The sequence below is a fragment of the Fonsecaea pedrosoi genome (genome assembly GCF_000835455.1).
Source record: "Fonsecaea pedrosoi CBS 271.37 unplaced genomic scaffold supercont1.7, whole genome shotgun sequence".
In the NCBI taxonomy this organism is placed as follows: Eukaryota; Fungi; Ascomycota; class Eurotiomycetes; order Chaetothyriales; family Herpotrichiellaceae; genus Fonsecaea; species Fonsecaea pedrosoi.
In genome coordinates, this window is record NW_013550609.1 from 2574730 (window position 1) to 2589809 (window position 15080).

Sequence of the window (15080 nt, forward strand, 5' to 3'; positions counted from 1 at the left end):
GCGCTGCTCAAGCTCGTTGGACGATTGGCGGGGCTGCAAGCACTTCCCGGGGGCGAGCTCCAGGCCGTCACACCTGGGCGGTTACATTATACGGTCGTCCATTGGTTGTGAGGATAATGCCTAGCGATGCCTAGAGTGCCCCTAGCGCCCGCCCAGGGTCGCCGAGACTGACATGACAGCTCATCCGACAACCCAATTGCTGATCGTTGTCCGCAGCCTCGAATTCTGCGCCAATTCATGCAATTGTTCCTGGCTCATCACCTTTTCCATCCAATCACTCGCTCCCGTGCAATGCTTTTCGTCGTGCTTTTCGCTCCATCTGCGCCTCTTATTCGCTTACCGTGCTGTGTGACTGCTCAAAAGAAGGGACTCGGTCCGCTCCAGACCCCCACTTCGTCTGCGTCGAGTCCATCATGTTTGCAACTTCTGGTCTCACCGCACAACCAATGCAAGCTCTCGTCGAAGCGCCGACTCTCCCTCCGTACCGCTGAGATGCATCACCATGCACGAAATGCAAGACCTCCGGGACTCGATAGCTCTTCTTCTCCAGTGCAACTATTGCTGCTCAACTCAGTGGCTGCTCTTGTTGTTACTCGTTTGGGTTGATATCACCGTGAGGACAGTGAGTAGCGGGGTGCGCAAAACGCTCTCGCACGCGCGGCCGTTGCTTCTCGTCACCACCACCACTACGCTGCTCAGTCCTCGATGCTGGACAATGTCTTCTTCTGCATGACCCCAGAGTTCTATATCGCAGCTTTCGCCCCCCCTCCTTCACCATCCCTCCCCTTCCCAGCGTCCAAGAGGCTTTTGGGTTCCTCTGTCCTGCCATTCCTTACACTCGCTGCCAGTCGTTCCCTTCGTCTTCTTGAGAGAGCAGGCTTTCTCTACTTAGCAACCATTTGTGCGCGAAAACTGCAATATCTCAGAAGGCGGGTCCACTGAGCGGTCGCAAAATCCATGACCACTCTGCGAAAAAGAACAGACATCCAATAGATTCGACGGTGTGGCCTCAGGCCTCTCTGCCCTCAGCCCACGTACACGGCCACCACGACGGGTGTCTCTTGACGAGACCACTTTCGACCAATTTTCCCAATTCCCCTACACTGCTGTTCCCCCCGGGAGAGGTACTCATAGTATAGCGAGGATGTCTTCACTGTCGTCGGAAGCATTGGCGCAGTTGGCAGGAAGAGGGATTGAGCAGAGCATGGAGGAACTGGTCAAGAGGGTAAACATTCCCATAAACAGCACAACGCCTCCCGCCCTCGTCGCAGCAATTCAACACGATCCCTTCAACCAGGCAGGCAAGTACGGCCTCATTTTCGTTTACATCGGAATCATCCTGGTGGTGACCACAACGATCAAGCGGCTATACTACTACTGGGGAGACAAGATTCGAACTGCTCTATACAAAGAAGAGGTCATCAACTCTGCCTCGACGATCAGCCCGCTGGGAGTTTCGCCAAATCAAGGGTTTGGCGATTATGAATTGCCCAGTGCACTGAGTATCAATACCGAAGGGTCAACGAGGCATTTCTTCCCATCCTCGGGGCCTCTGGTGGCAGAGAAAGCACAGCAGCAAGCAGCTGTGTCAGCCATTGCACCACTCAACAACACAATCGCCTTCTTCCGGTGGATCTTCTACAGACCCATCCCAGCCATCAAGGTTGGGAGGTGGAAGTTTACGTTCCCTTCGTTGGGAGTTGTCGTGGTCATGGTCATATGCCTGGTGTCGTCTATGCTCTACTGTTTTCTGCCCAGGCCGCTCTTGTACGCCTCCATGTCATATGGATCTCCTCCACTGGCAATTCGAGCCGGGATGATGTCAGTCTCGCTGCTGCCATGGGTGGTTATGTTGGCCAACAAGGCCAACCCGGTGGCGTTTGTGACCGGGATTGGAGCTGAAAGACTGATTGTGCTTCACCGCTGGACAGCTTATCTGTGTGTTATCTTTGCCATCATCCATGTCGTCCCTTACTGGTATCAATCGGTGTCGGACCCAGCTGGCTACGCAACCTTCAAACTCTACTTCACCCAGCAATACTGGGTCTACACGACAGGCATTGCAGCCATCGCTCCCCTGATATTCCTCACCCTGCACTCGATCCCCATTCTTCGACACAAGGCATACGAGCTCTTTGTTCTCCTGCATATTCCGGTGGCATGGGCCTTTATTGGGCTTATGTTCTGGCACTGTCACAACTACTTGACATCGTGGGCGTATCTCTACTCGACAGTGGCGCTGATGCTTGTATCGCTACTCACCCGCCTCTTCTTCTTGAACTGGATGAATCCGTTTCGGTCGTCGTGGCTCATTGGGGAGGAGTCCGCCGTCACCATCCTACCGGAGAACGCTATCAAGGTCACTATCCCAACACAGAAGAGATGGCGGCCGGGGCAGTACGCATACCTGAGAATGCCTGGGATTTCGCTCCTTGAGAATCACCCCTTCACCATTGCATCCCTTTGTAGTGAAGATTTCCCCTCAGAATATGGCGAGCAATACCGGGATATGACCCTGGTCTTTCGACCTTTCTCAGGCTTCACTCGCAAAGTCTTGGATACGTCAGTCAAGAAGGGGCCTTACAAAACCTACCGAGCCTTCATCGAAGGGCCGTACGGTGGTATGCAACGGCAAATGGCCTCCTTCGACCAGGTCATTTTCTTTGCCGGCGGAAGCGGCATCACCGCCATCGCCAGCCAATTGCTCGACCTGATCAAGCGTATGCGCGACGGCAAGGCCACCACCTCCAAAGTACACGTGATCTGGGCCATGAAGCGGCCCGACATCATGGAGTGGTTCAAGGAAGAGCTTCGGATATGCAGAGAATGCGCTCCCCCCGGCTCGGTGCAGTGCCACTTCTTCATCACGGCGGCAAAACGCTACGAACCCTTGCCGGAGCCCAAGGAACACCGGCTCAGTGGTATCCGAGACAAGGTCGCTGACGCTCTCGACAAAGCCACTGGAGGTTCCAAGCGTAACTCGGCCCTCGTGATGATGGAGCATGAACCGGACCTCAAGCGCGAATTTGAAGACACCATCACCGCGCTCCCGCAAGCTTATGTCGCTCCTCCGCGTCACCTTGCGCCGCCGGGCACTGAGCAAGCGCAACCATACTTTCCACCTCCCCCAGCCGACAAACACGTGTCAACCATCTCCCAAGCGCAGATCGATGCTACACGGTCCTTCGATTTCGGCTTCCCTCAGACGCCGACGAAGTTCCAAAAGAACTTGATGCGGTTCGCCTTTCTACCTACCAACGTCACGTCTCACAGACGAGATGGTTGGCGGACTGAGTACGGGAGACCCGATATCCCGTACATGCTCAAAGGTCTGAGCAGAGAATTTGGACGCAGGACTTGTATTTATGTCTGCGGCCCGCCGGAGATGAGGACAGATGTGACGATGACGGTAGCGCGGTTGCAGAGTGAGGTATGGAAGGACTCTGGCAAGGACGAGATATTCTTGCACGCAGAGAACTATCACATTTAGCACCGTGTTGACCGAGTCTTTTTATGGGAGAGAGTTGAAGGTATGCCACGAGACGGCTGATGTAATATTGGGGGGACAGGAGCTTAGTGGCATAGCCCGTGCAAGGAAGCGAAGTATATACCATATACCACACCAGCGTGGAAATGGGGTTTATCAGACCCGGGATCTCACGACCTGAACGACAGCAGAGAACAAGTTGGGTTCTCTTGACATGTCATGGCGACATTTGCGACATTTTGGACAAAATTGGGCAGTTGTTGGGAAGATCCGGAGCTTTATGGGGCTCAGAAGGAGTTTCGACGATACCCCCTCTTGTTAGTTGGTTCCTGGCAGTAACCGCCTCTTTTTTTTTTTTGGCTCCTTTTGTACAGATTAGAGGCAGAAAAGAAGCCATGATGACTTATTCACTTACTGTCTACCTACCTACCTACCTTCCTACCTAGCTAGCTCGGTGCATGGCCCGCGTGAAAGCTGAAAGCTGAAAGCTGAGTAATGTCTCGGACTGGATGGAAGAGTGAGTCTTCTCATTCACAGTTCGCTGGACGAGGGACGAGGTATCAGTAATTCCCCGCACGGGTCATGGTCAGAAACCGGTTACATAATACTAGATACTTACATAGTAGGTAGGGAGGTAGGTAGGTCCCTACTGAAGGTGCGAGCACTCCTGGGTGGGAACAGTCGCTGCGTGGCCATGTGGTAGTCAAGTTTTTGTACACAAATCCTCGGTCCATGTGAGGGACACACACTCAACTCCACAAGTACCTACCTGGGTCTGGTCTGGTCTGGTCTGGTATGGTATGGTATCCCGTCCTATTCATGCGCAACCCTCCCAAAGCCCCAGCCGCCCGACACTCTCGCCGGCGTTGCGGACGATACATAACCTCTTGTTCCTCTCCCTCCTCGTCATCCTCGTCCGACCAATGTTCCCGTCCCCGTCCCTGACCTTCTGTTTTTTGCCCGTGCCGTCACCCTCGCCCTCAACCTCACCATCACAGTGCGTCGTCAAGTCTTCCTGTTCCCACCCGTCAATGACCCGCTGGGCCCAAATGCTCCCGATGGCGGTGCCGCGTCCTTCGGCGAGATTGTACCCGCCACTGGTGACGAAGCCGATGAGGTCAGCCGGGTCGGGACAGGGGACGTGTCTGTCCCATTCTGAGGGTTGGGCGAAGGGGTCGATCATGAGGGCGTCGAGGTCAGGGTCTTTATGTACTGCGCCGGCACCAGTAGGATGGTGGTTCTGGCTGTCGCCGTCAAGGAGGGGCTTCGGCTGTGTTTCACACTTCTTCGTCCTCTTCTCCTTGCTCTTTCCTCTGGGTTTGTTCTTATCCTTTGAGGAGGTCGTCGGTTGTTCCTTGGGCGGAGGCGGCGGCATCTCGCCGTCCCCTTTCCCAAAGGCGCTGTCCGGTCCGAAATTCTTCACAATCTCTTCGGGCGCGTTCTTGGGCAGCACGTTGATCTTCGCGAGCGACTCGCGTGGGTAGCTGGTTTGGCTGCGGGGGATGGAGAATCTGTTGGTCTTGATCTTCGGGAGGCGCGCATTGCTCAACTGGGCCTGGGCGTTGAGCCGGTCATGGTCGAGAGCGAGCCAAAGGGAGCGAAGGTCGCGAGCGTTGATCGACGATGATGACGAGGAGGTTTCCGTTAAGCTAGGGGTAGGTAGACGTTGCGCTGGAGGCGGTCCATCAGAATCCCAGCTCTGTGGCTGAGTCTCCTGAGATGTGTCCGTTCCGACTGTCCCTGACCCACTAGGACCAGGACCGGGCGGTGGTCCTTGTTTATGTAATGATGGGAGGCGGTAGATCCGGGCTGTTGGAGACGGTGTGCCTTTGTCAAGCAGGGTGATGCGGACTGTGACTAGGACGGGAAGTGGTGGGAGACTGATGCTTGACGCCTGCTTGAACAACGAGACGCTCTGCCCCGGTAACAGTTGGGCATATTTGACTTCCACAAGTTCTGGTATGACATCCGGCTCTGATTCACTCTCCGGACTGGATGTGTTGCGTCGGCGGGCTGGGTCCTTGAGGTCACTGTCCCGGGCTGCTTGGGCTTTGGCTGCTCTGCGCTGTCGCTGTGTAAGCAGAGGGGCTACGCTGGTCTGTTTCGAGGCGGTTTTGGCCAGCTCCGAGCTCGCCCTGGCTTCAGCTCCTGTTGAACCTTTGGTCTGTTCAAACAGATACTCCCAATCACAAGACCAACCTCTCCCGATCTCCCCACGCCTTCCTAGACCCAGGTCCAAAGCATCCCAGGCGATTCTGTGTTTCGGTGGCCGTCGAATCCACGAATCAAACCGCTTCTCACTTTCAGTCCGCTCCCAGGCTTTGCCCGCCTCGGTGCCGGGGAAATCTCCTGGGAACCACGGTGCTTTTTGCTCGAATGACAGCTGCTGTTTCTGGCGTAGGCCCCCGAAACGCGGGGTGCCACCGGCTGACAAAGGGTAGTACATCAACGAGCGCCACACGGGATCGACGCACGTCCACGGGAGGAGAACAGTCCAAGTCCCCTGGGCGTTTTTGGAAGTGCCATTCTCTGCTCTCGACGCGAGAAGGATCACTGGGATTTTAGGGTCTTTGCCCGTTACTGGTGGTACATGGCCTGGCGGTGCGAGCGCTCTTCGTCGGTTGATTGCCTTTTGGGACGGGAGCGTGTTGCTGATCCGCCAGCGTGCTTTGTGTGAGAGCAGCTCGGAGAACTTGGCCGTTTTGTCTGGCGGCCAGGCAACGAGGATCTCGTCTAGAGGAGTAGCCTCGGAGATGGCGGGGATCCTGATCCGTTTGGGCGGATGATTGAGCCTGGGATCGATTGTGTCGAACGCGAGCATAGCATTCTGGGGAAGGATGCTGGGATTGTTGAGTCCGGCGAGAGAGGTCCAAGACGACGACATCGACTCCGCAGCTTCAACATGCGTGGGAAATGGCCGAATCACACCCAGCAAAGCTTCAGTCGAGCCTGGTCCCTGGACTTCGACGCTCCCGATCTCAAACCGCAGATCTTCAATCAAAACCTGCGGTTTCTGCATTTTGGCAACCTTCAACAACTCCTGCCAGCACTGATGGAATGCAGACGGATGGATTCGGATGAGAATTTGATGGCTCAGCTTGGTCTTTCCTTTCGACGTCAGCGTCTTGGCCTCCGGAAGTGCAGACTGAGCTCCTTCGGCCGTCTGGACGTCCATCTGATCTTCGCTGGCGACAACTTCCGCCTGATCTCCCCCCTGGCCATCCCCAGAGCTTGCTGTCTCTCCCCGAGGGCGTTGGAACCAGATCACGGTCACCGGCGCAATTGGACGCTTTTCGTTGTCACGTTCCGAGACCCATCCACCAGCGAACCGGGTACCGGCCTTCCACTTCTTCCACATAGCTGGCGAAAGCCCTTGTGGGCTGAAAGAGAGTGCCTTCAGCATGCTATCGAGCGCCGCCTCTGTCCCCAAGCACGCCACCGTAGACATATAGCTGGTGTCCCAGGCAATGCATCCCAGATTGCCCGCAGCTCGATGACTTGGTCTGTAACTCTTTTCCGTAGGACTCAACGGAATGGATATTCTCCATAGCGGTTCCGTGGGCCGGGTCATATGGGCACGTTTCGTATGCCACAGGTGCGTTGGCAGCCATGTCTTGTGGACTTGCCTCCTCTTGTACTTCGTCGTCGCTCTCGGAGGCTCGGCCAGTTTGTTCTTCTTCAACCGCGGCACGCGCGTGGTCAGGACATGGTCCGCCGGGTCGAGCTGCTGGGCGTTGGCTTTGGATTCCTTCTTCCTCTGGCGCACCGTCTTGCGTATCTGACCGAGCCTCTTGAGGGCTTTGGCCGTTTCCAACCGCAGTCTCAATCTCCGTGACGGGGTTCGCGTTCGCTTCGTGACCGTCGGCGTGTTATCGTCTCTCATCTATGATAATTCTCCTGGTCAGCTCCTAGTCAGTACGCCAGCGACTCGTGCACTTTGTCAAGGCCGGGGGGGTTTGGGGAACCGACCTCACGTTCTGCCCTCTTGCGCAGCCTCCGCGGCACCTTTTTGGCATTGTGACTGGCCGTCCTCCGTCGCATGTGCCGGGGCACTTGTTGAAACGCCCGTGTGGACAATTGCTTCTTTGCCCTGCGCATGCTCCTCTCCAGGGCCTCGATCTCAAACTCGCGCGCCTTGACGAAGGAAGCCACGTTGAGTTCCCCGCCGCCCGCAGAGACCACTGCCTCCGGGCGCTGCACGGGGATGGCTCGAGCATCGTGGTTTTTCTGTCGCTTGCGTGCCGCCGCGGACTGGCCAGCCTGGTCAAAGCCGACCTTGCGCTTCTGCCCGACTTTCTGTGGTGGCGGCGCCATTGAAGCCGAAAAAAACAACTCGGTAGATGTATCAAGACGCGGCGCGTGTAGCGGCGGGAATAATCGTGGAAATTTATTTTGGGCCGATTACATATTAAAGCGGCAATACAGACTTTGTATACAACTCCCCCTCCCCCTCCACACCACTAAGGCCCGCGGCATATAAATAGTCTATAGTGACTGTACTTCATTTAGGTATGTGTCTAATGTCAACATGCGTGGAAGGGTCAGAGTCACAGTTGCACCTTCTCCTGTAGTCTCTGATAAATTTCCACTGTTCATAACTCGGCGAGATGAGCTGTTGGGATTGTGTGTCTTTATTCCCGTCACATCTGGCACCGAAGCGCAGGTTGATGATTGCTTCTGGAATGCATCCAAGGCATGTTGCCAGCTGTTCATTAGTCCATCTGTGAGTGGATTGTACCAGAAAAAGCAACGCATTGTAGACTCGACGGCGTCCCAGGATGTCGCCCCAGGGAACTGCGTGAAGAAGCATCGACTAAGAGCTACTGCTGGAGGAGCCAGCGGAAGCTCCATGCCCCAAGATCTTATGACAATCATCATGATCCAGATTAAGCAGCCTCTCTGGTCCGGAGTCTGCGCCTGCGTGAAAGGAAGTGACCGAGTCAACTCTTGCCTCGAGCCACGATACGCGGCAACCCGGGAAATCGACGCATTGGGGTTATGCACGTCGAACCCGAGCATAATCACCGCAAGTATCAAGTTCTTCTCCAAGCTATTCTCGGTGTTGGCGGATGACTGCAGAGATGCACATACTTCGAACAGGTCTGGGTAGTCCTGGCCATCTGAAACAGGATCTTCCTCAATAGAATGGGGGAGGTTGGCGGTTTTAAATTGGAGAAAAGTGCTTACTCTTGAAAGGATCCGAATGGTATCCAGGCTGAACGTACCCTGTCGAGCGATGGCGGCAAATCCTGTGGGTAGTGTTCTGAGCAGTGCCAGAAAATCGTCTTTGAATAGGCGCTGAGGATAAGCTCTCCAGCTTTTACGCTTCCGAAAAGGAAAGATGGTCTGGGCCCCGGTCTCGAGCATCCAGAAGTAGTCAAATTGAACGAGAAAAGCCTTGACAAGTCCGTGCAGTCCCAAATTGCCAAGCCCTCCTTTAAGTGCAACCACCATGGCCAGTCCCTTGCGATTGGCGATTCTGTCTTCGCCGTACAAAACATCAAGGCATGCCAGAGCCAGCACGGTCATGAGCACACCATCGTCTGGAGGACCACGGAGATGGGAAAGTTGGTCATACAAGATTGACACAGCTTTTCTCCGGTGGAATGTGACTTCAGAGGACGCAGTGGCGGATGGCGCTTGGCTCTTTTCCAAATAGGCCTGGGACATCGCCACCGCGGCATGATAAGCACTTCCATGTGACAGGATCAAAGGGTACATCCAAACCATCAAGGGGTTGGCCATATTGAACGTCAGAAACAATGGCTGCATGAGGGGTGAAATCGCCTGAGTATAGTAGTCGAGAGCGCGAGTGACACCAGGTGTCTCTCGACCCGGCCAGGATTTGAATGGGTCCATCCGTATACCGCTGAAGCTGACTTCCAGTGGGGAAGGCGGGCGAGACAACCGGCGATCTGGCGATTCGTCTTGACATTCGAGGGACTTGTGTGTCCTCTTGTGTGTCCTCTTGTGTGTGTGCTTGGGCAGAGAGTCCTGCTCTGAGCCCTTGCTGGTGTGATGTGGCAAAGCATAGCGAGGCTGAGTCTGCTGGCGAACGGTGGCTCGGTATTTGCTGGAGATGTGCGACTTGACCAGTCTTCGATGCGAGGCGCTGTGATCTGGATTGTCGTAATTTAGGAAGGTGAAGGTCTTGGTGACCTCTTGCTTGGTGGTAGGAGGCATAATGAAGCCTCACGTCTCACATTGCACGAGTGTTTAAGGCATTACCAAATATTACTGACACTGTAGTATGTCTGGCGCGGGGATCGGTAACCGCCAATTACAGACGGGTTTTTGCGAGGCCAAATCCCGCTTTCCCGAAGGCTGCGAGGGTCAGGCTTGAAGACTGGCCGAAAGTTCGAGTCCGCAGGATCAATTAGCATCGCGTAGGGGGACGTCTAGAGTCTGATCGCCGAATAGTTCGTCGTCTCACAAGGACAGCTGATTTGCTAAGCAGCACTATTCTCAATGAGGCTCGTGCAGAATGTTCTGCATGACTGAGGTAATATTCGTAGATCCAGGAACCGGTCGAACGATCCACAAGGCTGGTCAGAAGGATCAGGGGGGATTCGAAATCAGATACTTCAAACTGAGATGCACCAAGGGAGGCAATATCGAAAGACAGGAGATAGGCAAAACGGGAGGGAGGGTGTCGAGAGGAGGAATCAGTACCTCGAAGGGAGCTCCAAGTTAGTTATAGGCCGCGCTTCATCTAAGTTCGCGAGCCAAGCAGATCTGGCCTTGTGATATCTCTTTAAGGGTTAGCGTCTGCCAAGTCCATCGAAATCGGAAAGTGGGGCGAGCTAAATGTATCAAAACTTGCCAGAACAAAACATGTCCGCACATCAGCGAAATGCTAACACCCTGGGTCGCCCCAAGAAGGTACGAAAAACCCTGTAACTTGGGGCTAGCCTTGGTACCTAAGTTATCTCAGTTTGATAACTCGAAGCTCTAACAGTTTGAGTTCTGTTCCTCACACGAGTCCGACAAATGGGGCCGATGAGGCTCTAGGGTCTGGCCACCCTGCTCAGCTCCCCGACGGTTGGAGACCTTGGCCCGACGGCTGTCTGGCGCCACTAGGCAAGGCGTCCAGCGTCGCAAGCACAGGGACAGTGCGCACGTGGAGGTGTACGTGGATGAAGAGGGTTGTTCTGACAAATAATCCATGGTCGAAGCGACCAAAAGTCCAATGGCTTTCAGCCTCCCCAATCATTAGTGACCTTTCCTCCTTTAGTTTCTGCTCGCGACTAACCTCCCCCCTCTCTCTATATATATGTCCCGGCGGTGAATGCGTATTCTCATCGATGAGCAGCTGTACTGCCGCGTGCTCCGCCCAGTACATGTTGGCCTTGGCTACGATCCTTCGGAACTGATAAAAGGGGGTTTTATGAGCAGGTAACCAGGATTGCGCCTCCCTTATTATCAGCATCCTTCAGAGGAACTCGGGCCACTATCTACTGGGCGTGTCAGCGGCAAGAAAGATTCTTTTTTTAATAATAATACATATTGGTACATGTCACAAGTACAACTCGGTACATCCCTCAAGTTCCCACTTTCCCAAGAATTCTGGGCAGTTTCATATCAGGAATTATTCGTCAGTAGCGGTGGAATTCCACCCATGCACAGGGAAGGGAGGGTACTTGTGTGAATTTCTTTCGCGGGGGCTTTTCTGTCCCCTCTAGGTCTCTTCAGCTTGAATCCTTCGTTCGAGGGTCCCTGCTCCCGAACCCCCTGAGCCTTACAAGCCTGCCGATAATCCCAGGTCAGCCCCCGATCCCCCAGCTTCCATCACCTGCGCTTCGTCACTATGCCACCTCGGAAAATGACCGCCCCTTCGTAAGGTCAAGCACCGACGCCTGTTGTTCCTACCTATGGGACGGAGTGCTTCGGTATTATTGGAAGGGGGTGGATCTTGGGCAGAGTGTCCCAATCACAGCCACGGCCGGCGGCCTTAGTCATTCTCCACGGTCCCCGCCTTTGGACATGCCAAGCTTCTTACAAAGAAAGCGTGCAGCCTCTTAGTTCAGCCGTTGATGCGCCTCCGAATCGGCATTATCAGCCTGGATCGTTCTTCTGGTGTGCCTGGAACCCATTCCCTCGGGGTGATATAGACCCTCCCTCTGGCGCAGCAGGGTGGACATTTGCTCACAAAACCCTACCCTCTTTCACACTCCCGGCCAATTCGCGTAAAACGTGGGTCGTGAAGCAGAAGAAGAGAACTGCCCTGCCCACACTCCCACTCGTCTTAACCCCTTTTCAGCAGCGAAGACCGGTTCGCCTATTGGGCAAATCGCAGAATTTCAGACGATAACGAGGACCCCTTCTCGGTACTACAGTACATATTCAGTTGTGGGCAGATGCCGCATCATTACTAAAAAGTCACTTTGGACTTGAGTATTCGGGCACATCCCCCTTTGGCAACGAGGGCACCGATCAACCCAATCAACCCCTCGACGCAACTTTATGTAAACCACAAGAGACCCTCTCGGATTGGCGAATCTGACCGCCTTGCATTTTTCATTCTGGCCGGACTGTCGGTTTTCCCCATATCATACCTACCTACATAATCAAAACCTGTTTGCGGCAGCATTGCAACATAAAGCGGAGAGCGACCTCTCAATTCTCTGCCGGCTTTATTTTTTTTTTTTTTTTGACATTTCGCCCGGATCATCGGATATTACAATAATCAAAAGAGATTCAGGGAGAGATCACAGACATCAGGGAGACCTTGTCACTCCGACTTTACAGAAGAAAACAATCTCCGATACAATGGATTACTTCGCAGTGGCTGCTGCTCATCGTGGCTCATACTTTGAGTCGCTCGTGGATGCCGGTTCTTCCGACTCGAGTTCCCCAGATGTACGTCTCCCCAACGCCGGCCCTGCCCTGGGAGCCAGCTCCTGCGCTGTGGCGGCGGAGATATTGACCATTTGTTCCTCGACGCAGAATATGGGCGATGTGTTCCGGTACGGCGGTCTCGAGCCCGGGATGTTCCCCCCGAGCCACGGCTGGAGCCAATCCGATCTCGACACGCTCGACGCCTTTGCCGAGTTCAAGCCCCAGACAGGCCGACAGGGCAGTGCACAGCTGTCGACCGACTCGGAACAGACGATCGTCCCCCCCTCGAAACTGGTGAGGGACATCTTCGGCAACCAGCCACGCCTGCATGCTAACGAGCAGGGCCAGCGTCGGAGGGCGCAGAACCGCGCCTCGCAGCGCGCCTTCCGCGAGCGCAAGGAGAAGCACGTCAAGGGCCTCGAGTACCAGCTGGAGACGCTCAACGAGAAGCACCAGGACCTGCTATGCTCGTACAACAAGCAGAGCGACAGCATCATCCGACTCAACACAAAGATCGCCCAGCTGCAGGCCGACCTGGAAGCTCTGCGCTTCTCTGCCACCATGACGGAACCCCCGACCTCCCACCCCCGTCCCCGGCACAAATGGAACGGCCCCAAGACGACGTCACCGGACAAGTTCGACGCCTTCCCCAACCCCGTCGCCCACCCCACGCCCGTGCTCTACGACGGCTACGAGCTGGGGCCCGACGGAACGATCGTCAACACCGTCGAGAACCAAAACGCCGCACAAGCGACCAAGAGGAAGCAGAGGTTACCAGACTTTGAGGATCTGCTACGCATGGGATGATTGGGCTTTTTATCTTCTTCCTCTTCCTCTTCTTTTCTTCTGCCATGGTATATCCAAGTTTTGCATATGTCCCTATCAGTTATGAGTGTATTTTTTTTTGGGGTTTTGTTTGAGCGAAATTTCCCTTGCCTGAGGAACGGACTCCATCAGATCCCAGAGGTGAGCCAAATGAGCGCAGGCGTTAACATCAAACAAATGACGGTGAACAACGAATTGTATCTATATCTAGAGTGATCTACTTCGTTGCCAGAGGCGTTCTAGTGCAGACGTTGAAGCAGAATTTGAGTAGATCTCCACCCTCTCTATCTTTGTCTGTGTTGCATCTATGCCAACCCTGGGATAGCCTCTTCACGGACCCATTGTGAATGAGACCAGCGATGATGGTCAATGCTGGCATCAAGTGCGTTGGTAGATATAGACATCTGCTTCAGGTGGACCACGTCATAGTTTGGCAAGCACAGCTGCGGCCGAGGAAACCTAGGAAGAAAGTAGGTGGTATGTTAGCGGAGAGGACCACTGGAGCGACAACACCAATTCCTGCCCAAATTCATGACGAAATGGCAAGTCAAAGTACAAAAGGCCAGTGAGGCAAAACCGACTCTGGGGAGCAAGAACCCGCGAAATGCCTCCGGGTCGCAAACTGCAGCAGTACTCGGCGAAGGGTTGGTATACTCACTGTAATGTCCCGTCCAGGTTCCTTCTCTGCGTAAACGACCTTTCCATGGTCGATGATGATGGCATACCGCGCGGTTCGTTCACCGAGAGTCCAGCCGATGGACTTGGAAAATTTGGTCTCGGGGTCAGAAAGGAACAGCTGGCACGCAAAGAAGATTAGTCAAGGCTCCTAAGGGCGTCACAGGAAGTTGATCCATCTTGTCGTTACCCCAGGGAGGTAACAGGGGCTTGTCTCGTGTCTTGATACCGAGGTCGGAATCTCGTCCATTCTTTCTCTGACAAGGAATTCCAATCTGAACACATGAAAAGGAACTGTAACTCACAATCTCATCCTTGATACCGTTCGCCTTCCCCCAGGCGCTCATCACGAAAGCATCGTTATACGCCAAAACGGCCACTATATCCACTTTCTTTCCTTTGAGTTCTTGAAGCGCGTCAATGTAACCGGGCAGGTGCCTGACACTGCAACCTGGAGTAAAAGCGCCGGGGACGGCGAAGAGGACGACTTTCTTATCCGCCCATTCCTTGGAGGCATTGTAGTTTTGTGGGATGCCACAGCTGGTAATAGCAGAGCTTTCGGGGGTGTAGGGAATATAACTGTGAGCATTGACAAGTACGTTAGTGCACGGTCCAGAGAAGGATTCTAGACAGGCATTGCAGGTGAGCGCGAGAACTCACGAGAAGACAACATCAGGAGGAAACTGGTCCCCCTCTTTGAGCCCGGCCATTGTGGATAGTGATTTGAGGTTGAAAGTCGGTCGAGCGAGCACGGACTTCTCTGACAGGAGTAAGGGAGAAAGTAGATTAAACGTTGAACGGAGCCGACCTGTGTGCGTACAGATCGTTCTGGCTTCTGGCAGGAGTGTACGATGAATGATTGCTGACCGCGGACAGCCCCTCCTTGACAAAATCAATTTGGAGGGACCGCGGCAATGATGCGATATCGCTGCCCCGCGCGCAATGGACATAGTCGGAAGCGGCGCAGTCAGTAACAGACAAGTTCACAGATGATTTGTGTTCCTCGTACTCGGGATTTTACACAAGCAGGTGAAACTATTTTCCGGCTGGCGAAATGGCAACCACTGCAGAATTCCCTCCGGGTCTTTTCTTACCCAATTTTTTCCAATCTCAAACAATCAATGGTGGCGCCAATGGAAAACTATGGAGAAGATCTTGCCGCTGCATTCTTCCCTCCCCGCTGCTTTTCCCCCAACGTGAGGCCCCAGACCAACAAGTATGGATCTATGTCGCTGCAATACAAACAGCTTGCGTG

At 54.3% G+C, this 15080-nt stretch overlaps 5 protein-coding genes across 5 annotated transcripts; 2 read left to right on the top strand and 3 right to left on the bottom strand.

The window, feature by feature from the left end:
* Positions 1-1144: 1144 nt before the first annotated feature.
* On the top strand, positions 1145-3490 carry Z517_10979 (uncharacterized protein; the record flags this gene model as incomplete). The annotated part of the gene is made up of 1 exon (XM_013424587.1): positions 1145-3490. One exon carries the CDS (start codon positions 1145-1147, stop codon positions 3488-3490), a length of 2346 nt encoding a protein of 781 aa, XP_013280041.1.
* Positions 3491-4304: 814 nt separating this feature from the next.
* Positions 4305-7801, bottom strand: Z517_10980 (uncharacterized protein; the record flags this gene model as incomplete). The annotated part of the gene is made up of 2 exons (XM_013424588.1): positions 4305-7370; positions 7457-7801. 2 exons carry the CDS (start codon positions 7799-7801, stop codon positions 4305-4307), a joined length of 3411 nt encoding a protein of 1136 aa, XP_013280042.1.
* Positions 7802-7972: 171 nt separating this feature from the next.
* On the bottom strand, positions 7973-9670 carry Z517_10981 (uncharacterized protein; the record flags this gene model as incomplete). The annotated part of the gene is made up of 1 exon (XM_013424589.1): positions 7973-9670. One exon carries the CDS (start codon positions 9668-9670, stop codon positions 7973-7975), a length of 1698 nt encoding a protein of 565 aa, XP_013280043.1.
* Positions 9671-12256: 2586 nt separating this feature from the next.
* On the top strand, positions 12257-13132 carry Z517_10982 (uncharacterized protein; the record flags this gene model as incomplete). The annotated part of the gene is made up of 1 exon (XM_013424590.1): positions 12257-13132. One exon carries the CDS (start codon positions 12257-12259, stop codon positions 13130-13132), a length of 876 nt encoding a protein of 291 aa, XP_013280044.1.
* Positions 13133-13573: 441 nt separating this feature from the next.
* Z517_10983 (uncharacterized protein) lies at positions 13574-14535 on the bottom strand (the record flags this gene model as incomplete). Its single annotated transcript, XM_013424591.1, has 4 exons — positions 13574-13609; positions 13809-13946; positions 14131-14404; positions 14486-14535. 4 exons carry the CDS (start codon positions 14533-14535, stop codon positions 13574-13576), a joined length of 498 nt encoding a protein of 165 aa, XP_013280045.1.
* Positions 14536-15080: the final 545 nt, after the last annotated feature.